The sequence below is a fragment of the Microtus oregoni genome, unplaced genomic scaffold, assembly GCF_018167655.1.
Source record: "Microtus oregoni isolate MIOR12 unplaced genomic scaffold, Mior012 000016F_ref0000370, whole genome shotgun sequence".
In the NCBI taxonomy this organism is placed as follows: Eukaryota; Metazoa; Chordata; class Mammalia; order Rodentia; family Cricetidae; genus Microtus; species Microtus oregoni.
In genome coordinates, this window is record NW_024543075.1 from 2,182,726 (window position 1) to 2,204,405 (window position 21,680).

Sequence of the window (21,680 nt, forward strand, 5' to 3'; positions counted from 1 at the left end):
GGAACCAACAAGCAGCCCTTCCTACTACATTCATCTGCCTGCCTGTCCTCCTTGGGACAGCTTGCTATACGTCCTTGCATGGGTCACATAGTTTTAACACAATCCTTGTTTCCTCAACTAGAGAAACTGTGGCTTGGTGAGGCTGAGGCAGAATTATCTTCTGACCTCATGTTAGAGTACTGTCACTCAGACCTCATTGCCCACAGCAGGCTGAGCCCATGGAGGGAAGGGACAGGACCCACGTATCATCCATACCCTCTTAGCAGTGAGTATAGCTTCCTTGCCAGCTTGGATGTGCTCTCAGACCAATGGCACCAATCCTCCCTTGATGGCTGGGTGGCACCCTATCTTCACTCACACCCAGCCTTCTGGGATGCCATTGGCTACCAAGTGTCAGGTGTGGTATGTGGGGGGAGCAAAGGGGGACACAGCCTGCAGTAGGTCAGTGGCTCCATCGGTCAGCACCAGCAGCCACATACCAGGAGTCTGGAAGGAACAGGCAGGTAAGCTCACCTCAGGGCCAGCTTGCAGAGGGAGTGGGGCCAGAGAAGAGCTCAGCTCTTCTGTGGGGCAGGTAGGAAGGACAAGCAGGAGCTTTGTTCTGTCTTGTTCTATCCACACTTGCACCTCATGCTCTCTTTTCCTCAGCTCTATCAGGGATGGAGCCCCTCTTTCCTGTAGCATCAGAAGAGCAGGTCTACCATGGGCAAGGGAAGGGGCTACCCATTGTTTGGGAGAATCTGGGTGAAGGGCAGTCCAAACTGTGAGCCTCAGACTTAGGGATTACATCTGCCAGAAAGTCAGGCAGGGCTCAGAGGCTGGGTATGAGGGGAAGCAGAGAGAAGAAGCCAGCTTCTCATGGCTGTGTCCATGTTCTGCTCTCTTGGGAATGCCAGGTGTCCTCACTGAGGGGATGAGAGGTGCTATGCTATTTCCTGCCTTCTTGTAGTAACCTTTCTGCACCTTCTTATCATTGTGGTTATACCCACATATCACTGGAAGCTGGCACAGAGAGTTTGGAGACAAATAGAGTTAGGACCCAAAGGTCTGGGTGCCAGCCCTCGTCTTGCCCTGGGTGCTTTCCATATTAGGGGTGAGAAGTATATTTAGTTCAGGCTGTTTCTATGAACACCTCAGCTAGCAAGAGACTCTAGGGTCTCCACTGCCCTGGGATTAAATGTCTGGTTTTTGCCTCTCAGAGTTTGGCATAGAATAATGTTCAGGGTTATGCAGTCCAACTCCACCCCGCCCCCCAAAAAACCACCAATAAAGAGGGGGTGTTTAAGACCTGGACACCTGCACATGCAAATCCTATTTGCATGCCTTCCCTCTTGGTGGCCACATTTGCCTGGTCCTTGGCACATGCCCAGATGCTCCTCCACACCAGCCTGGTGGGGAGAGCAAGTGCTTGCAGTTCTTGAGAGTTGCATCTAACTCCTATGGCATCCAGGGGTCCAGACCACCCATGCCATCTACCCTGAAGTAAGACAAGATGACCTGGTTCACTGCCCATGGGTGGGTGTGCATTATTGAGCCCCATATTGAAAGCCATTCTCTAGAGAGACTAGTCCTTGAGATAGAAACACCCAGGACGCCCCAGAGAACTTCTCTCCTGGCTCAAATGAGGCTGTCCATGACCTTCCTACCAGGGACTAAGTAAGGCAAAGAGTGGACGCTCCCATTCGCAACCCAAAGACTGGGAACACACATGGCTCCCATACCCAAGCCAAAGGGCATATATAGCTTGAGTCACCTCCCTTGCTGCATAGCCCATGTCCGGGTGTGGCTGAAGAAACTCTGTTTCCAATAGTGGGGCATGGTGCCCACATGGACCCTCAGACAGCAGTTTTGTCTGGAAGCAGGGTCTTTGTAGATGAGATAGAGGGTAAGTAGGGACCCTGGCCCAGTGATGGAGTCCTTTATGGAAGAGGAGAGGACAGATGTGCACGGGCACAATTATGTGACCACAGAGGCAGGGACTGGGACCATGTGGTCACAAACCGAGAGATGCCTAGAGCCCCCCGGGAGCTGAAAGACCAGGGAAGATGTCCTCAGAGCCCTGGGGAAGGCCACAGCTTGTCCATGCCTTGGTTTTGGGTTCCTGTCCCTAACACTTCAGGAGTGGACCTCCGTTAGATCAGGCCTCCCAGCTTGTGGTCCTTGTTCCAGCACACAGGGGCATGCCTGTGACCCCATTAAGAGTCCCACAGGAAAACTATAGAGTGTTTGTTTCTGGGGCTGGAAGGGTTTATTCAAATCCTGTCCTCCATGGGCCCTGGGTGTGAGCTCCTGCTGTGGGTGGGGAGATTTACATTTCCCATAACTGGGGCAGGATGGGCCACGGGGGACCCACAGAACCAAGGAGTTGAGCCTGGCTACAGGAACCAGATACAAGGGAGGAGGCCTGTGGCCATACATTGACCCATGGAGGCTACCTTCATACAGGGCCATATACTGGGAAGTCGGGGTGACAAACCAATCTTGGTCTGGAGGCCCAAGGTGAAGAAGCCCTGGTGTCCTTGTCTGCTTTCTGATGCAGTGATAAACATCATGGCCCAAAGCAACTTGGAAAGTTTGCGGCTTACAGCCCATCATGAAGGGAAGCCAGGTCAGGAACCCAAGGCAGGAACTGAAGCAAAATCCACAGAGGAATGCTGCTTACTAGCTTGCTCCTCATGGCTTACTCAGCCATGATTTTCTTATAGAACTTAGGACCACCTGCCCAGGGGTGCTACTGCCTACAGTGGGCTGCACCCTCCCACATCCATCGTTAATCAAGAAAATGTCCCACAGGCTTGCCTATAGGGCATCTGATATAGGCATTTTCTCAGTCAAGCGTCCCTCCTCCCACATAACTATAGCTTATGTTAAGTAGGCAGCCTCTTCATCCTGTTTGCCAAGGTGGGAAATGAAGGGAAAGAGTCTGGTGGGGTCCTGCCTCTGCGACCAGGGAGCCAAGACAAGGCTCCCCTTCCCTACCCCTCCTTGTTCTTCCCATTGCCCTCTTCACCTGCTACCCGGCTCAGACTTCCCTTCCTGACTTCCCATTCTGCCTTCTGTCCCCGCTTCCCATTTCTAGCCTTCATCTCTGCCTCCCTTCCCTGGCCTCCCCTCCTGGGACTTCCAGGTCCACCTAGGTCCTTCCTTTTCTCTACTCTATCCTCCCAAGCCCTTTGCATCTGAGATAGGTCCCCTGCCTTCTCATCTACCTACTCAGGGGCAGACACCAGGGTGTCCTCAGACCTTGTCCAGGACAAGGGCAGTTTAGGGTGTGGCTCCTTTGGACTGGGAAACTGAATTCCTTACTTAGTCTTTGGGGGTTTCAGGACACCCCCTGCAAAGACCTCCGGAGAACCGTGACAGGCGTGTTGGAGTCCAGATGCCCGGAGTTCGGTAAGTGTGGGGAACAGGGGCAGGCAGGTGGGTTGCTGCGCCCCTCTCCCCTATGGGGAATGAGCTGACTCTAACTACAGCTACTGTGAAGAAGATGGTAGAGGCATGGAAGGTGGGGCCAGCAGATGGGCAGCTACCTCATGTTACCTGGGATGGATCTTCCCTGTGAAGAGGGGAAGAGGGTGGTTACTACACTCTCTGGGTTCCATCATATGTCTCACAGAGAAGCCACCATGCAGACTGCCCAGAGCTCCTGCCCTGGAAGCCCCCCAGATACTGGCGATGGATGGGAGCCAGTGTTATGCCGGGGAGAGATCGACTTCGGAGGGTCCGGGAAGAAGCGAGGCAAGGTAGGGGTGCAGAGACCCTGACCAGATGGGCAAAGGTTGAGAGTTGCTTCCTGCACTTGTGATAATGGGAACCATGAGGTCCGGGACTCCTGCCTTACCCCCCACTCACGAGGGAAAGATATACTAAAACGACCATTATCACACAGGCCTTACCCCGAGAGGGTTCTAGGGCCCACTCATCTGTGCCTTGCCCTTAAACCCAGCCTCCTCCCCCATACCCAGAATCCCTCAGGAACTCCCTTCAACCTAACATTTACCTTATTCTTAGAATCCCCCAACCCAATGCTGCCTACCTGTGCCCTGACTCTAAACTCATCTGCCCCCTACCCCGCAGTTTGTGAAGGTGCCAAGCAGCGTGGCCCCCTCTATGCTCTTTGAGCTCCTGCTCACCGAGTGGCACCTGCCAGCCCCCAACCTAGTGGTGTCCCTGGTGGGTGAGGAGCGGCCTTTTGCAATGAAGTCCTGGCTTCGGGACATCCTGCGCAAGGGGCTGGTGAAAGCAGCTCAGAGCACAGGTAAGGCTCTCCTTGGACTGGGCTTGCCTGGCCTGCTGCCCTGCTTGTCACTGGGAGGGGGAAGCCAAATCAGCGAGCTCCAGGTTCATCAGAGACTATCTTACACAGACGAGATGAATGGCACCTCTGGCCAACACATGTGCCTGTCCCCACATAGGTGTCCTGCACACACAAACGCACACCCAGCAGGAGGGGTGGGGGTTCTGAGTCTCTCGCTGCAGAAGTGATTATAATAAAGGAATGATTCACAGTTAGAAGGAAGTGGGAGCTTTGTCATCCTGGTCCTCACCCAGAACATGTTACCTGAAAGCATCTCTGCCAAATCTTGGAGAAGATCACTATCTGCCACACACATCTCCTCCCTGAGCCTTAGTGTCCCCATCGGATTCAGAGTGCTCCCTGCAGCTGGGCATGTTGGTGTATACTGTACTCCTAGCACATGGAATGCTGAGGCAGGGGAATTATTTCAATTTACAGGCTAGACCACACTCTGAAGACCCTTTCTGGGGGAAGGGGAATAAAAGCATTTTCCATCACCTGATCCCTGGATCTCTGACTGTAATATGGCTAGGGGATGAAGTTGGGCCAGCCAGCTATGAGGACTCCAGAACCTTTCTCTCCCAACTCCCACAGGTGCTTGGATCCTGACCAGTGCCCTCCGTGTAGGCCTGGCCCGTCATGTTGGGCAGGCTGTACGTGATCACTCTCTGGCTAGCACATCCACCAAAGTTCGTGTAGTGGCCATCGGAATGGCCTCTCTGGACCGTATCCTTCATAGTCAGCTTCTAGATGGTGTCCAGGTTAGTGACAGGTTCATGGATCCAAGGCTGTAAAGGGCTCAGTAAGCTTGTATAGGTAGAGGAATCTATGGACAGAGTGGAGGACTATGTTACCCACAGAGACTCTGAGAGTATTAAGAGGTGGGGAACAAGTATGGGCTTCAGTGGGAAGAAAGACATTGGTTGCACGGGTCTCAGCACTCCCCAGCAGGTGGCAGCATCACTCAGGAATAAGGGTGGCAACCTGCTACACTCCTCTAGGGAGCCGGACGGATAGCACTCAGGGCCCAGCCTAGCTGGACTGCTGTCCTAACGTGCCGGAAAACCCTGGCCAGGTGGCTTCTGCTCTCTGGTATTCATTCACATCCCCCACTCTGTGGACTGTGTAAGGCATAGCCAATGAGAAGCCCAGGAGGCCCCACTGAGGTGAAGTCTGGACCCCAGCCCAGAAGAGTCTAGAAGGTGGAGCTTTCGCAGCCCTGGCCCCAGCTGTTTCCATGGTTCACTCATTCCAGGGAGGCCCCCGGCCCAGCAGTCCAGCCTCCCTCTGCCTGAGGGGTGGGGACTCTGAGGCCTTGCGGAAGCCTTGCCCAGGGCCCCAGCATGGCGTGCACAGAGCAGCAAGGCCCAGCCAAAGCTGCTTCTGAGGTCTCTACCTCTCCATGTCTTCCCAAACGTCTGGCACAGGAAGATACTCCCATCCACTACCCTGAAGATGAGGGCAGCATCCAGGGACCTCTCTGCCCCCTGGACAGCAATCTCTCCCACTTCATCCTGGTGGAGCCTGGTGGCCTCGGGAGTGGGAACGGACTGGCAGAGCTACGGCTGAGCCTGGAGAAGCACATTTCTCAGCAGAGGACAGGTTATGGGGGTAAGGCTCACTCCAGATGCACAGGCAGCATCTTGGGGATGCAGACATGGAGATATGATACACAGTTCATGGAGAATGAGTGGGAAAAGGCCTTCCAGGAAGAATCCCCACCCCACCCCACCCCCACCCCCGCCGCATGCCTGAGCATAAAGACCTGGGAAGAAGAGCTGTTGGGGTGGGATGGGAGAGTGGCACAGCTGGGTAGGATGGCCCTGGCTAGGCAGCCACCTCTTGGCCAGATAGCAGGACAGCTGCCACTGTTTTAATTGGCACTGTTCTGACTGCAGACTCTGCTAGCCCATTAAGGCTTCTAAGAGGTGCAGTCCCCTCCACTGCCACCAGGGGGCAGAAATGCCTGGAGGAATGGGTACAAGTGTGGCTAGTGGAGGGTGTGAAAAAGAGATGGACTGGGAAAATCATAGCAGATGAATGATATGTATAAATGACTATACCATTGCTTAGCATGTGTGTGAATAGTATATTAACAAGCAACCATGTAATTCTTTGGTGACGCCAATGGAAACAGGTCTGTATCTGACACCACAAAGGCCTCCACAGGACCCCAGCAGTTTGGGGTTGCTCCCACCCGCTTCTATCACTTTGTTGGCCCAGTGTGTCTCTTGTGATGTGGAGCGACTCTGTCCTAGGCTGGTAGAGTGGCTACCTAGCCATAGGGCTACCCTTGGATGTGGTCGGTGCCACAAGGCCTCACATCTCACAGGTTACTTTGCTTACCTGCCAGCCCTGAAGAGTACAGACAGACAGCTGAAGTCTTGGCCCACGGTCAGGGATTTGATACACTATCTTGGTTGAAAGTGAGAGGGGGGAAGCCACCGTGGGCTGGAGATGTCGCTCGGTTAGTAGAGTGCTTGCCTATGGCACACAATGCTCTGGGTTCAATCTGCAGCACGGAATGAACCGGGGGCGGTGGCACATGCTGTAGTCCTAGCACTCTGGAGATAGAAACAGGGACATCGTCCTAAACTACACTTCAAAATCCAAGACCAGACTGGGCTACATCAGACCCTGTTTTTGGTTTTGTTTTTGTTTTGTTTTTTAAAAGGAAGCAGGCGGTGGCACATGCCTTTAATCCCAGCACTTGGGAGTCAGAGGCAGGTGGATCTCTATGAGTTCAAGGCCATCCTGGTCTACAAAGTGATTTCCAGGACAACCAGGACTGTTACATAGAGAAACCCTGTCTCAAATAGGAGAGGGAGAGAGGGAGAGAGAGAGAGAGAGAGAGAGAGAGAGAGAGGCTTTTTGGCAGGGTGTGCCTGAAACATGGTAGCTGGAGGGGGGTTCCTGAGATTGGGGGGGTTGCTCTACTTAATGAGGAGGACCTGAGTTTCTCCCTTTCTGAGCATCAAGTGGCCTCATGGCTGCTATACCCACAGGCACCAGCAGCATCCAGATACCTGTCCTTTGCCTACTGGTCAACGGTGACCCCAGAACTCTGGAGGTAAGGACAGGGGAGAGGAAGGGTCTGACTGGAGTCAGGGAGGATGTGGTGGTTTCCCATGGTACCCCGGGGTAGTGTGGAGGGCTGAGGCACCTCCTAAATGTGCATCTGGATGTCACCTCTGCCTCCCCAGAGGATTTCCAGGGCAGTGGAGCAGGCTGCCCCCTGGCTGATCCTGGCAGGTTCTGGGGGCATCGCTGATGTACTTGCCGCTCTGGTGAGCCAGCCTCATCTCCTGGTGCCTCAGGTGACTGAAAAGCAGTTCAGAGAGAAATTCCCCGGCGAGTGTTTCTCTTGGGAAGCCATTGTGCACTGGACGGAGCTGGTGCGTGCTGCTAGGGGTCGCTGTAGCCAAGTGCTGTGTCTCTCCTCCCAGCAACCCCTGGGGTGGGGATGTCCTTCCTGAAAGTCCTGCAGGCCTTGCCTGTGCCCTCTCTCCCATCCCATCTTGGAATCAAGCGGGTCCTTGTGTAGCAGTGAGAGCAGCCAGCCAGCCTGTCAGGCTGAGCTGCTGAGCTAGGCCTGTGGGTCCGCGGGGCAGAGTGGTTTGTCTGAAGACCCTTCCAGGCTCCATTCAGACCTCAAGCCTCTTCCTGGCCCTAGTTACAGAACATCGCTGCGCACCCCCACCTTCTCACTGTGTATGACTTCGAGCAGGAGGGTTCTGAGGACCTGGACACTGTCATCCTCAAGGCACTTGTGAAAGGTGAGCCGCCTAGACCTGCCCTCAGAGGCAGCAGGACTCAACAGTGTCCGCAGCAGATGACTGTCTGGTGACTCAGATTTGCAAAGCCTTTCTGAAGTGTGCAGTCTAGTGACTTTCCTCAGGGCATTGTCACCACCACCAATACTGGAATTTTTCTATTACCCCCTCCCAAAAAGCCTTAGCAACTTCACCTTGTCCCCAGGTCCTGGTCTCCTACCTGCTTTCTGTCTATAGATGTGAGCTTTGGGGCCACTTTGCATGAATGGAATTACAACCTGCATTGTTTGTACCCAGTTTCCCTCATAAAGCACAATGTCCCACAGACCCATTCCCCCTGGCAGATGGTGCCAGGAAACCCTGACTTCCAAGGCTGAGTTCTAATATTTACTGTGTAGATGTACCATGCATCTGTCCACTCGGCCACTGATAAAGATGTTGGATTACCACCCAGGCTTGTCAGTACAGTGGGGCTGACCTGGAACAGGTGTACACAGGCTGGAAGCTGGACAAGGGAGTGTTGGGGAAGGAATGGGGGCATACCTGAGTAAGGGGCCACTCCAAGAGGGCCTGGTACACCTGGGGCTGAGGATGCGTTCAGTCGGCAGAATGTTTGAGCCAGGCAGTGGTGGCTCAAGCCTTTAATCCCAGCACTTGAGAGACAGAGGCAGATGGATCTCTGCAAGTTTCAGGCCAGCCTGGTCTATAGAGTGAGGTCCAGGATAGTCGGGGATATACAGTGAAACCCTGTCTCAAAAACAAAAACAAAAAATTTACCTAGCATATTCAAGGCTCTGGGTTCAATTTCATCACCTCATGAACCAGCTGTGATAGCTTACCCCTGATAGGCAGGAGGATCAGCAGCTCAAAGTCATCTTTGGCTGCATAGAAAGTTCAAGGTCATTCTGGTCTACAAAAGGGCAGCTCTGGGTTTAGCCATTTGCCTTCCCAAGACAGTGAGGCCCAGGGAGCCTGGGAGCCCAGGACCACATGTGACTTTCAATGAGTCCTAGCTTCATGGAGACAAAAGCCTGGCACTCTTAATCCTGGGGTTTGGGAGTAGCTGTGGCCTTCGGTGAAAGTATACAGCCATCCCCATGGGAGAAGTGTGTCTGCATGAGAGTGTACAGCCCTGCCCTGTTCCTGGGCAAGAATATGTTGGCCAAGATGCTACATTACTGAAAACAGGACTGCGCCTCCTGTGCAGTCTAAGTCCAGGAGGTTCCGGGATGTTGTCCCTGAGTGTTTAGTTTAGTCCTGTGCCTCTTGCTGCTGTTCAAAGGCAGCTGCCAACCCCCATCAAGTCCGCAGAGAGTTCCAGTTCCTCCCCTCCAGCTCTGTGGGACTCCCTCCCTCCCACAGCCTGCAAGAGCCACAGCCAGGAGGCCCAAGACTACCTAGACGAGCTCAAGTTGGCTGTGGCCTGGGACCGCGTGGACATTGCCAAGAGCGAGATCTTCAATGGCGACGTGGAATGGAAGGTGCCCCCCTACCCAGACCTAATTTGGGAAGACTGGTCAGGGAATGCACTGAGGCCTGAGGAAGCAGGGTCTCAGGGGTATCATCTGGGCCCACTCTGTTCCAGCTGTTGTCCTGGAGGGGGTCAGAATGACATTAGGGAATCCCCAAAGTCCAAGCTGGGGTGTTAGAGTCCTGACACTCTTATTGTCAACTCAGCAGCCCTTTCCTATCTCTAGCCCCCGAGTCCTGTATGCTCTGCTGACCCATGCCTGCTCCAGTCTCAGAGTACAGGTTGGGGTGCCCAGGAGAGGATGTCCAGCCCCTCTTTCTCCCTCTTACTGTTCTGATCTCCTCCTCTACTGGGTTAATCCAGTCCTGCGACCTGGAAGAGGTGATGACGGATGCCCTAGTAAGCAACAAGCCTGACTTCGTGCGCCTCTTTGTGGACAGCGGTGCTGATATGGCCGAATTCTTAACCTATGGGCGGCTGCAGCAACTTTACCACTCGGTATCCCCCAAGAGCCTCCTCTTTGAACTGCTACAGCGTAAGCATGAGGAGGGCCGGCTGACGCTGGCTGGCTTGGGTGCTCAGCAGGCCCGGGAGCTGCCCATTGGACTGCCTGCTTTCTCACTCCACGAGGTCTCCCGTGTACTCAAGGATTTCCTGCACGATGCCTGCCGTGGTTTCTACCAAGACGGGCGCAGGGCAGAGGTGAGTAGAACCAGGTTGGGCCAAGGTGTGCTGAGCGGGTTGAATGTTGATGCGCTGTTCTGTAGGAGAGAGGGCCGCCCAAGCGACCGACAGGCCAGAAGTGGCTGCCAGACCTCAATCGGAAGAGTGAGGACCCTTGGAGGGACCTGTTCCTCTGGGCTGTGCTGCAGAACCGTTATGAGATGGCCACATACTTCTGGGCCATGGTGAGCAGTCACCCCAGTCCATGGCTTCCTTGGCATCCTGAGAAACAGACTGGAGAACGGTGGGACAGTTGGGCCACCTTCTAAGATCCTGTCTTTCCATCTTCCAGGGCCAGGAGGGTGTGGCTGCTGCTCTGGCTGCCTGCAAGATCATAAAGGAAATGTCCCACTTGGAGAAGGAAGCAGAGGTGGCCCGCACCATGCGTGAGGCCAAGTATGAGCAGCTGGCCCTGGGTGAGTGACAGGCAGAAGGCCTCTGCTTCTCCTCCCCTAAAGACAGGGAAGTGGCTGTCTACAGAAAGTAGTTCAGAGTAACCCTCATGGCCTCCTATGTAGAGCACAGAACTCAGGGCAGTTACTCCTGGGAGTGGAGGTTGGTCAAAAAAGTCCCGACAGGGAGGTGGAGAGGTGACAGGCCCCAGTACTTGATAGCTACGTAGTAGGCCCTACCACAGATTGAAAGGTGTTTGGCAATTAAGGCCCTCACAGTACTAAGAGAAGGGCAAGAGAAGGTCAGAGGTTGAGAAGGACCCTGGGACCAAGCAGGGACTCTCAGTGGCCCTGTAGCATGGGAGGCCTGGTTGGAGCATAGAAAATAGATGCAGGATATATGTATGCTGCAGAAGATGGGGACCCAGGGGCCAGACATCAGCACCCTGTTCCAGCAGTTGGCTTTTGTGCAGATCTTTTCTCAGAGTGCTACAGCAACAGCGAGGACCGCGCCTTCGCCCTGCTGGTACGCAGGAACCACAGCTGGAGCCGGACCACTTGCTTGCACCTGGCCACTGAAGCCGATGCCAAGGCCTTCTTTGCCCATGATGGTGTGCAAGTGAGTGGCTTATCCGCCTAAGGATGGCCTGGAGTGAAGGCGCGTTGGCAGGGCCCAGGCTACCCACCCAGAACACTGAGGTACCTCAGCTAATGTCCCAGCCTACAGTTTCCGGCCCATGCCCAAGCAACATATGGAAGGGACCAGGAAGGGTAGCTGGTCCTTCATCAGGGATGCTTTTCTAGCTTGGTTCTTGGACCCAGTAACACCTGTTCTCAGTTTGGTTGTCCTTAACCCCAATTCACAATTCTGTTATTGAAAGGTTACAACAGGGCTGGGGGTGTGGCTCAGTAAATAGAGTATACAGCATGCACGAAGCCCTGGGTTCAATCCCTAGAACTGAATAAATCAGGTGTGGTGACCCGTGACAGCAATCCCATCAGGAAGGTGGAGACAAGAGGACCAGGAGTTCAAGGCCATCCTCAGCTGGGTAGTTCACAGCTTTCCTGAGTTATAGGAGAGTGCCGCAAAGACAAAAGAAGGGAAGGAGGGCAGGTTGTGAACAGTCAAACATGTGTTCCCAGAAAGAGTCTGACCTTCTGCCAAGCAGGTGCACAGGTGGGGGCTTGAGAGGGTCTGTGCACCTCAGGCACAGGGCCCTGTGTAAGAGAAAATGTGGTAGGCAGCCAGAACATGGGACTTTATTCTAGGCATTCCTGACCAAGATCTGGTGGGGAGACATGGCCACAGGCACGCCCATCCTACGGCTGCTGGGTGCCTTCACCTGCCCAGCCCTCATCTATACCAACCTCATCACCTTCAGGTAGGTTTATGTAGGCAGCAGCAGGCGCCAGAGTCTCTCACTGTTCCCACTTCTCATAGCCCAATGCCCAATTGGCTATGTGAGCCCTCCTTCTTGGTGGGCCTAGTACTTCCTTCTTTGTCTGTGTGCTTGGGATAGCCTTCCCTGTGTTGCAGTGAGGATGTACCACAGAGGATAGGCCCGGAAGAGCTGCAGGAGCCAGACAGCTTGGATATGGAAAAGAGCTTCCTGTGCAGCCAGGGTGGCCAGTAAGGAGTGGCGGGGGGGGGGGTGTGAAATGGATAGAGGGGGGCAGGAAGGATGAAGTGAGGAAAGATGGAAGGAGCTAGGAAAGTGGGAAAGGTAGACTGGGCCCAGAAAGACAGAGGGCAAGGAAAATGGAGGAGACTATAGAGGGGGCTGAGAAGGATAGAGAAGACTGGGGATCATGGGAGTTAAGAATGGAGGAGACTGGGAAAGATGAAGAGAGAGGAAGGATTACCACTCAGCAGTGGCCGGTGGTTAAGTACAGGTGGTTAGTGACAGGTAGACAGAGGTGAACTCCCATGGGGGTACGGTGGTTAGGTGCCTCCTCACCATGGTGACCACCTTTGCACCCACGCAGATTGGAGAAGCTGACAGAGACACCAAGGACTCCAGGCGAACTGGGCCCACAAGCCGCCTTCCTGCTCACACGGTGGCGGAAGTTCTGGGGAGCGCCTGTGACTGTGTTCCTGGGGAACGTGGTCATGTACTTTGCATTCCTTTTCCTCTTCACCTATGTCCTGCTGGTGGACTTTCGACCACCTCCCCAGGGACCATCTGGGTCTGAGGTCACCCTCTATTTCTGGGTGTTCACACTGGTGCTGGAGGAAATCCGACAGGTCAGTGGGGAGCCTGGACCTCTCCTGGGCTCTGCAACTCAGGCTGTGTTATGTGTAGCTCCAGACAGGGCCTGCTGTGAGGGCTAGGACTGTCCATCTATAGAACAAGACCATAGTGTGACCTTTCTGTCAACCCAGGCTACTGTGCCATGGTCCTGGTCAGGCTGAGCCCCAATCCCAGCTCCAGACCCAGCCCTTATTTTGATCAGAATAAGCCTGATCTTCATCACAGTCTTGATGTCCATCACAGTCAGAACCCTGAGCATGACTTCAGCTCCATCCTGAGCCCTGAGCCCTGCTCCAGATAGATCATGATTCCCTAGCAGAGTCTGAACCCTGGCCTGAGTCACTGGCTAAGTCCAGACGCTCAATGTAAACTGACCCTGAGTTCAGTCACAGACAGTTCTGACTCAAGTTCAGCTGGACCTCATTTTTTGTTCCCAGACTCAGCCCTGAAATATCTTCAGCTGATACCCCCAGCCCCAACCATACACTGGCTCCTAGTCACCAGCTGATTCTGATCAGCTTGGCAAACTGAGCCCTGATCCATGCAGATTCTACTCTGGTCTCAGGGAGGTGGAACCTGGCTGCTGTAACCAGACTTCCTCCCTCCGCCAGGGCTTCTTTACAGACGAGGACACACGCCTGGTGAAGAAGTTTACTCTGTATGTGGAGGACAACTGGAACAAGTGTGATATGGTGGCCATCTTCCTGTTCATTGTCGGTGTCACCTGTAGGTCTGTAGCCTCCGCTGGGCTGGGTGGGCAGGTCTAGGGGGCCCACTCAGTCCTCTGGAATCCTGGTATAGTCCTGGAAACTACCCTTTGGCCATTTGGCGAGCCTACATTGTATCTTGGGGGAAACCTCTTGATGTCCATGGGCACCTGCGGCTCTACGCAGCCATTGTCTCTCTCCAGGATGCTGCCCACGGTGTTCGAGGCTGGCCGCACTGTTCTGGCCATCGACTTCATGGTGTTCACACTTCGGCTCATCCACATCTTTGCCATTCACAAGCAGCTGGGTCCTAAAATCATCATTGTAGAGCGGATGGTGGGTCCTGGGGACCCTGATCCTTGAGGGGGATGAGGCACTGGGTCCCCAGCCTTGGATGGATGGGACACCTAACCCAGAGGATAGTGAGTCCTCAGGACCCTAAACCCAGTGAGGGTGAGTCCCCTGGAGCCCCAGCCCTGGATAGTTGAGAAGCCCAAAGGAACACTGACTCAGATGGTAAGGGCCCTGGGCTTTAACTCTAGATGAGAGTAAGCCACTACTGTGTCCACCTAAAGGGGGGATTCTTGTAGTCCTAGCCTTGGGTAGATGGAGTCCTAGCCCTGGGTGGAGGTGAGCACCCTGGAACCCTAACTTGGGTTAGGGGTAAGCCCCTTAGGACCTTGACCTTGGGTGGTGATGAGCCCTGTGGTTGTGCCATCCCAACCCTGGCTAGCAGTGGGAATCCTGGAATCTTCAACCCTGAATGGGGATAGGTCCTGAAACTCCAGCCAAGGTGGTGGTGAGAACCCTGACACCATAGGCCTGAGAGGGGATGATCCACCTGGAACTCTAACCCTTGGTTGGGGTAAGAACCCAGAAACGCCAGCCCTAGGTGAGAGTAAGCTCTCTGGACTCCCACATGGAGGAAAGTGAGTTCCCATTCAGTCCATCTGTGACTGTGACCCTCCCCCTTGCAGATGAAGGATGTCTTCTTCTTCCTCTTTTTCCTGAGCGTGTGGCTTGTGGCCTATGGTGTGACCACTCAGGCCCTACTGCACCCCCACGACAGCCGTCTGGAGTGGATTTTCCGCCGAGTGCTCTACCGGCCTTATCTGCAGATCTTTGGGCAAATCCCTCTGGACGAGATTGATGGTTTGTGCTGAGCCAGGAAGGTGGGCTGGTGGGCTCCAGGATATGTGGTCCTCTGCTGGGACTTCTGTGTCACCAAGGCCCTGGCTGGAAATACCTGAGACAATCCTAATTTTAGGCCACAGGCCTTGTGTACCTTCCAGGCTGGGATCCAGAGGCAGGGCAAGACACAGCCAATCATAGAACCCCCACCTTTTCCCTGACTGGGAAGTAGGCCATGGAGATCCCAAATAGCCAGAGCTGGCTTTCTGTCTGAGGAGGCCGAGGGCTGGGTTGGCTCTTGGAGACAGAGGTCTTGTGAGGGGCAGAAAATGGACAGACACTATGAGCACAGTAAGAAGAACCCGGGCCACCCTGGCCATTCCATGCTGCTTTGCCTGGCTGAAGTCTCCACGTGATCCATCTGCTCACCACTTCCAACTGAACCCACTTCCATTAGGAATCCATCCAGCTTGTGTGTGCTGCCTGTTGGGGTGTGGCTTGTTTGTAATCATGGGTGTCCCTTCAAGGTAGGCCCGGCACCTAGCTAGGGCTGATGGAGATCCTAGGAACTTCATGACAAGTGGGTGCAGCTGGGTACTTACAGCAGGGGTCTTGTGGGTGGTGGAGGAAGGAAAACACTGGAGCCAGAAAGGGGACCTGTGAGGACCTAGGGGGGCTAAGATTGGGCAGAGGGATCTGGTTCATTAGACAGGAAAAGGGCTTAGAGAGTGGGGGCTTAGGACAACAGCTCCACTGAGCATGCACAGGCTTAGAGATGGGGTACAGATGGAGGCATAAGGGTGAGTGTTCGTGCTAGTGTCAAGGGACTTAGGGTTAGTCAACCATGGAGCTCTGCAATTTGAATAGTCAGTAGAGACCTGACCCCGGCCATCCTGGGGGAGGCCAGGTCAGCAATCACAACACTTGATGAATATTTGTCAATAGAGGACAGTGAGATTGGAGCAAGCCCAGGCCTCTGATGACAGAAGGGCTGGGAATTAACTTCGAATTGGAGTGTTCCCAAGCCATACCCTGGGCTGTTTTCTTCTCCCCACCCCAGCGCCTTCGGTGTTTGCTCAACCTGAGCCATCACTTTCCTAGCCATTAGCTTAAGCAGGTATTGCCTGCCTCTCCCCTCCCCCTCACCATATGGCCTCATGACCCCAGTCCCTGGGGGCAGAAAGAGGAAGTTGAGTGCCCTGGGCAGAGCAGCTCTGGGGTCTCAGTTCTCTAGTAACTACAATTCTGGTCTCTCTTGCACAGGCATTGGGAAACAGGCTCAGGCCAACTGGCGCCTAGAAGGGCAGCGGGTTGGAAGGGCTTTAGTCTAGACATGGAGGCCACCGCAGGGACAGCAGAACCCCCATGGATATGATGGGCATAGCGAGGCATGAAGCAGTTTTGCCAGTCCCCTTGTTAGTTCCCCACACAGAATCTACTAGGCCGAGAATAAACCGGTATTCTCTAACATGTCTGTGCTCAGAGGGAAACTAAGGTCTGGGTAATTCTGGCCCACTTTGTGAGGTATAGAGACAGGGGAAGCCCTTCCCTTCCACCCCTTCATTCCCCTTCACACCACACTTTCTCCTCTTTCACCAAACTCTGGACTCTAGGGTCAAATTGTGTTCAACCAGGCCATGTGGGCCTTCTCAGACCTCAGGCAGGTGCAGACTTATGGCTTCACAAAGTGGGGCTTGGCCACTCCTCTGGGGACCTTGGGAGGAAAGAGAGTGGGGGAACAGCATCATTGGGGGCTGCTAAGGTGAAAAGATGAGATCCGGCTTTCTCAGAAGGCTGCATACACCCCTCCATACAACACTCATTTACTGTCCAATGGGTTGACAGCTCATCATAACTCACTGGGGCAACAAGGCAGGAATTTGTCCTAGAGAGGGAGACAGGGTCAGAGAAACACTAGTATATACAGGTAGACCTTGAAAATCCAACATAGCAGAATTGCACCCCACACAGCCTCCCTGGAGTGTTACTTGTAACACAGAGCTCTGGAAGAACAGGAATAGAACCTGCACGCAGGCACATAAGTCCACACCTACTTACATGGCAGTCATCCACCAGCACACAACCTGGAGAAGATGGAATGGAACCAGGAGCAGGGATGGTAACCTCAGCCTGTGCTGCCCTGCAAGCTTGGCCAGGTGTAGCCAAGGTGGGGACCTGGAGGGGAAACGCATAAATAAAGGGGCTGACAGCTCAAAGGGGCTAATGTTGTGGCCCAGAACCCTAGAGGGGATGCCCAGGACAGTGGAAACTCCCAGAGTGGGCAGACGCACTCCCAGCTGGGAGCCCTGGGTTGGAAAGGCACAGATAGTAAGCCCTTCTGGGGTAGGTGGAGGAATTGTTTCATGCAATGACAGACAGAAATGGGTTCCATGACTCTTGTATCCTCACTTCCGTTCCTCACATGGACTTGGCTTGCCTCCATGCCCTGTGACCTTTCCTGGAATCCCAGCAGAGAATGCGGATGATACGCAGTCCACCTGTTAGTTTGGTGCAACTAGGGCTGGCTTCCACAGTGGCACTTTTGGTGCTTTGTGGTTCACATAGCCAGCCCTTTGTGAACCAGGCCCCTGACTGCCTAGCCAGACTTGCACCCTGGTGGCCTCAGCTTGGAACCACATTCCCAGTCTGAAGATGTCTGTTTGTCTTGCAGAGGCCCGTGTGAACTGTTCGCTTCATCCTCTACTGCTGGAAAGCTCAGCTTCCTGCCCCAATCTCTATGCCAACTGGGTGGTCATTCTCCTTCTGGTCACTTTCCTGCTGGTCACTAATGTGCTACTTATGAACCTGCTGATCGCCATGTTCAGGTACCCCCTCTTCTCCTGGACACCTGCCCTCACTACATTCCTGCTCGAGCTTCTCAGTGGAACTGGTTTCAGGGTGCCAGCAGAGATAGGACCCGTGTCTCTAGTAGAAAGGACCTAGTCCCTTTCGCTGTTGTGCCCACTGGGCTGGCCCTGTAGTAGAGAGCCAATGCCTCAGCTCTGGGCATACTGTGAACCCACCCCAGCTCAATGCCGGATGTCTATCCTGCTAGGAAGGAGAGTGAGTCTACAGGCATGGGGACTCAGGCCTGTGAGTATGTCCCACGGCAGTACACTTGAGTCTGTGACTGAGGGGTGCTGGCCCCTGTCTTAGTCTTCTTTCCATTGCTGGGCTAAAACTGCTTGAAGCAGTTTTAGGAAGAGCAACTTAGGAAGAGGCATGGTTTACTTCATCTTACATGCCCAGATCACAATCCATCACCGAGGGAAGTCGGGGCAGGAGCTCAAGGAACGCAGGAACCACACAGGAATGCTGTTTGCTCGCTCACTTAGGTTCACGTTTAGCTGGACTTCTTACACAGCCCAAGACCTCTCACACAGCGAATGGTGCGGCCGACAATGGCTTGGGCCCTCCTACATCAAAAAATAGTCAATATAACCCACCACAGACATATGCACGGGGCAATGGGATCTTGGCAGTCCCTCAATTGTGACTGTCTTCTCAGGTGACTCTAGATGGTCAAGTTGACAGTTAAACCTATGTTAGCCTCCATCTCTGAAAGGGCTCCCAGTACAGGCCAGTTGCCCCCTGAACGCAATTAAGATGACATATAGGGAGTGGAGGGTAAATGGGGTGGGATGAAGGGTGGCAAGTGGGATCCAGGAGGGGTGGCATATAGGGTGGGAAATGGTGCCGGGTTGAGGAAGGATGTTTCTATAGGTGGGAGAGCAGCTTATAAGGCAAGGGCTTGGCCATGTGTCCTGTAGCTACACATTCCAAGTGGTCCAGGGCAATGCCGACATGTTCTGGAAGTTTCAACGCTACCACCTCATCGTTGAATACCATGGGCGACCAGCTCTGGCCCCGCCCTTCATCCTGCTCAGCCACCTGAGTCTGGTGCTCAAGAGGGTCTTCAGGAAAGAAGCCCAGCACAAGCGTCAACATCTAGGTGAGGCCACAGGCTGGATGCCACTGTTCCCAAGGGTCCTAGCTGCCTGAGAAGACTCACAGAAGGGACTGGGGTTTCTTTTTTCTTTTTTTTGATTTTCGAGACAGGGTTTTGGTTCCTGCCCTGGAACTAGCTTTTCTAGACCAGGCTGGCCTCAAACTCACAGAGATCCTCCTGCCTCTGCCTCCCGAGTGCTGGGATTAAAGGCGTACGCCACCACCGCCCGGCTGGGACTGGGGTTGCTCATCTAGGCCCTGAAAGGCTAACCAAAGCCCCAGGCCCATACTAGACAGCCATAGGGCCATCCTGTCTCCTTGCAGCCCAAAATTCCTCCATGGGGCCTATTTCTGCCATCTGCCTTGTGCCCCACCTGGTGGCATCTGCACTAGTCCCTTGCCACAGCCTGGGCTTGGGCTCTGCCCTACGGACCCACACAGCTCTCCAAGGCTTGCTGCTGTCTCCCACCTTGCCAGAGAGAGATTTGCCTGCCCCCTTGGACCAGAAGATCATTACCTGGGAAACAGTTCAGAAGGAGAACTTCCTGAGCACCATGGAGAAACGGAGGAGGGACAGCGAGGGAGAGGTGCTGAGGAAAACGGCACACAGGTGGGGTGACCTATGGGACTCCAGACAGGAGGCATGTGAGGCTCAGGCTGGCAGGTGTCACCATGCCTGTTCATGAGCTGCCCAGAGATGTAGAGAGGGCCCTACCTGGAGGCAGGTGGACTCAGATGCAGTGGGGCTGGGTTGACCTTGGTCAACCGGTTGTTATGAGGGGCAATAAGTCTGGGAGGGGCTCCCTAGTGCAAGCATACGGAGGCAGAAAAGTATCTAGTCTTTTCAGTAATGGTGGGATTTGGGGAACTGCCTTAAGGCTGATGAGACTCTTTAGTGCCAGTAATAGGACCTCTGAGCTAGGGAAACATGGCTGTGTCACAGGACCCAGCACTCCAGCCTCTTGCTCTAGGGGGAGGGTGTCGGGGGAGGGATGGGACATAAACCCCGTAATTAGGTATCTTTATGAATGGGACTCTGTCTTCATCCTCTCTCAAGTCTGAAGAGCCATCCCCGGACGCTGCTGGGTGGTGGAAGGGCTGTGTCTCTGGGAGGACACAGAAGTGTTCCATATCTATAGACAGAGCCCAGATCCAGATTAAAAGGAGAGTAGCGCAGAGGCAACAGCAGACCGAGGCCGAGAAAGCAGTTAGGGCAGGCAGGCTCCCCCTTGTGGCGCGCCATGGAATTATCACATCTAAGGCCGGCTCTGTTTTCCAGAGTGGACTTGATTGCCAAATACATCGGGGGGCTGAGAGAGCAAGAAAAGAGGATCAAGTGTCTGGAATCACAGGCAAGCCAGCAACCCACTGTCCATTCTTCTTGAGGTGGGGCCATCCTTCTGCTTCTATGGGAACTGCCACAGCCCTGTACTAGCATTCTGATGGGCAGCATTAGGGCCGGGACAGAGCGGAGGGATTATGGACAGGGTAGATGAGATCTCAGGGTAGAAGCCTATGTTGGCCTATGCCTGTCCTTGCCCCAAGTCACTTTAGAGACCCACCTTTCTTCTAGAGCTGTTCCAACAAAACCTAGAATCTCCACCACTTCCTGTGACATGGGGAGCCTGGTCCAGAGTGAGGAGTCTTGGGGTCACAGTTGCCCTGGCAGGAAGGGAGTCACATGGGAGGGACCCCGTGCCAAAGTCCGGCACCTCCCTTGGCTTCTTCCAGGCCAACTACTGTACGCTTCTCCTGTCCACCATGGCTGACACAGTGGCTCCAGGCAGCACCTACTTAAGTAAGTGTTGTTCAGGCCATGGGAACGAGGTGGGCATGGGCTTTTCCCTTTGGCCACTGATTGGGGCAAAAAGCAAAGCTGTAGCCTGAGCATCTGGCCCTGCCTTCCCCACCTGTGCTGGAAGTGCCTACCCCCTTGGCAGGCCGCTGTTCCCAAGGCATACAGGTGCCTGAGGCAGAGCCTTAGAGTGCCAAGGATCTGTCTGGTATGAAACCTGCTGGACAAGCGGCCTTATCACACTCCGTATCCTGGACCTTGCCTCTCTCCTGCCTTGTCCTGCCCCAGCTGGGGCTCTACAGCTGAAGGTCCTCTCTCCCTTCCTTACTCCCAGGCTCTCAGAACTGTGGTCGCAGGAGTCAGCCAGTCTCTGCCAGAGACAGGGAGTACCCAGAGGCTGGCTTGCCACCCTCAGACACCTGACATGGAGGGACCACCTGTCCTAGAGCCCCAGACCTTGCCATCTTGGGGTCTACCAACCTTCCCCTACTCTCAGCAACTCCCAGAAATGGTCTTCCAGGCCTTGTCACACACTTCTTGGACATTCCTTCCTATGAAAATGAAATTGATGTCTCTTGGCGCCTATCTGGGAGCCCCAGCAGGAGGAAGTTCTTTCGGTCCTACCTAGAGCACTCACTGGACATCAGGAACTATGTACCACACAGGACACCATCTGCCTAGGCTGAACTAAAGTGGGTCTAGGCCCCTATCTCTACCCTGAGTTCCTAAGAAAACCACCTTTTAAACACCAGCAGTTTCTTTCTGCTCTCAAAGACCCGCAATTCATCAGCTGACCAGCTAGTAGAGCGCTGGTAATCACCAGCCTTGACCCTTCTGCCCCAACAGCATTATCTGCGAAACTGTTGTGGCAGTAATCCCAAGATACTGTCCAAGGGTTCCCAATGATGCTATAAAGCCTGCAGACCACCTCGACCCAGTTACACTGGAAAGCAGGGATGGCTGAACATGCATTTCAAACACCTGGGGAGCATGGGGAGTTACCTAATCTATTGAACAGCATCTCGGTTGCTTCCATTGCTCTTCAAATTATATGACCATCCAGGCTGATCCCTCGTTTTTGGGAACACTTAAGTCCTGGAATAGGGACTACAGACGCTAGGGCAGACTTGGTATTTAGCAGGACAGGTTAGCTAGCTTGGTCCAAGACCCTGGCCTCCACATCAGGTACGC

The 21,680-nt window shown here is 54.1% G+C and overlaps 1 protein-coding gene across 1 annotated transcript; it reads left to right on the forward strand.

Moving 5' to 3' along the window:
* The first annotated feature begins 3,626 nt into the window (after window positions 1-3,626).
* Window positions 3,627-21,155, forward strand: Trpm5 (transient receptor potential cation channel subfamily M member 5). Its single transcript, XM_041666857.1, has 24 exons — window positions 3,627-3,743; window positions 4,078-4,258; window positions 4,892-5,058; window positions 5,725-5,908; window positions 7,303-7,367; window positions 7,501-7,692; window positions 7,971-8,073; window positions 9,433-9,551; window positions 9,905-10,243; window positions 10,309-10,449; window positions 10,557-10,680; window positions 11,130-11,275; window positions 11,926-12,038; window positions 12,194-12,286; window positions 12,643-12,901; window positions 13,520-13,638; window positions 13,819-13,951; window positions 14,593-14,767; window positions 17,418-17,571; window positions 18,517-18,698; window positions 19,172-19,304; window positions 19,974-20,046; window positions 20,426-20,492; window positions 20,824-21,155. The coding sequence occupies exons 1-24, from the start codon at window positions 3,627-3,629 to the stop codon at window positions 20,910-20,912; spliced, it is 3,468 nt and encodes a 1,155-aa protein (XP_041522791.1). The 3' UTR covers window positions 20,913-21,155.
* Window positions 21,156-21,680: the final 525 nt, after the last annotated feature.

Coding starts and splice junctions, on each gene's coding strand:
- Trpm5 (XM_041666857.1), top strand. CDS start 3,627: ATGCAGACTGCCCAGAGCTCCTGCCCTGGAAGCCCCCCAGATACTGGC. Junction 3,744..4,077: donor CCGGGAAGAAGCGAGGCAAG/GTAGGGGTGCAG, acceptor CCTACCCCGCAG/TTTGTGAAGGTGCCAAGCAG. Junction 10,681..11,129: donor GTATGAGCAGCTGGCCCTGG/GTGAGTGACAGG, acceptor GCTTTTGTGCAG/ATCTTTTCTCAGAGTGCTAC.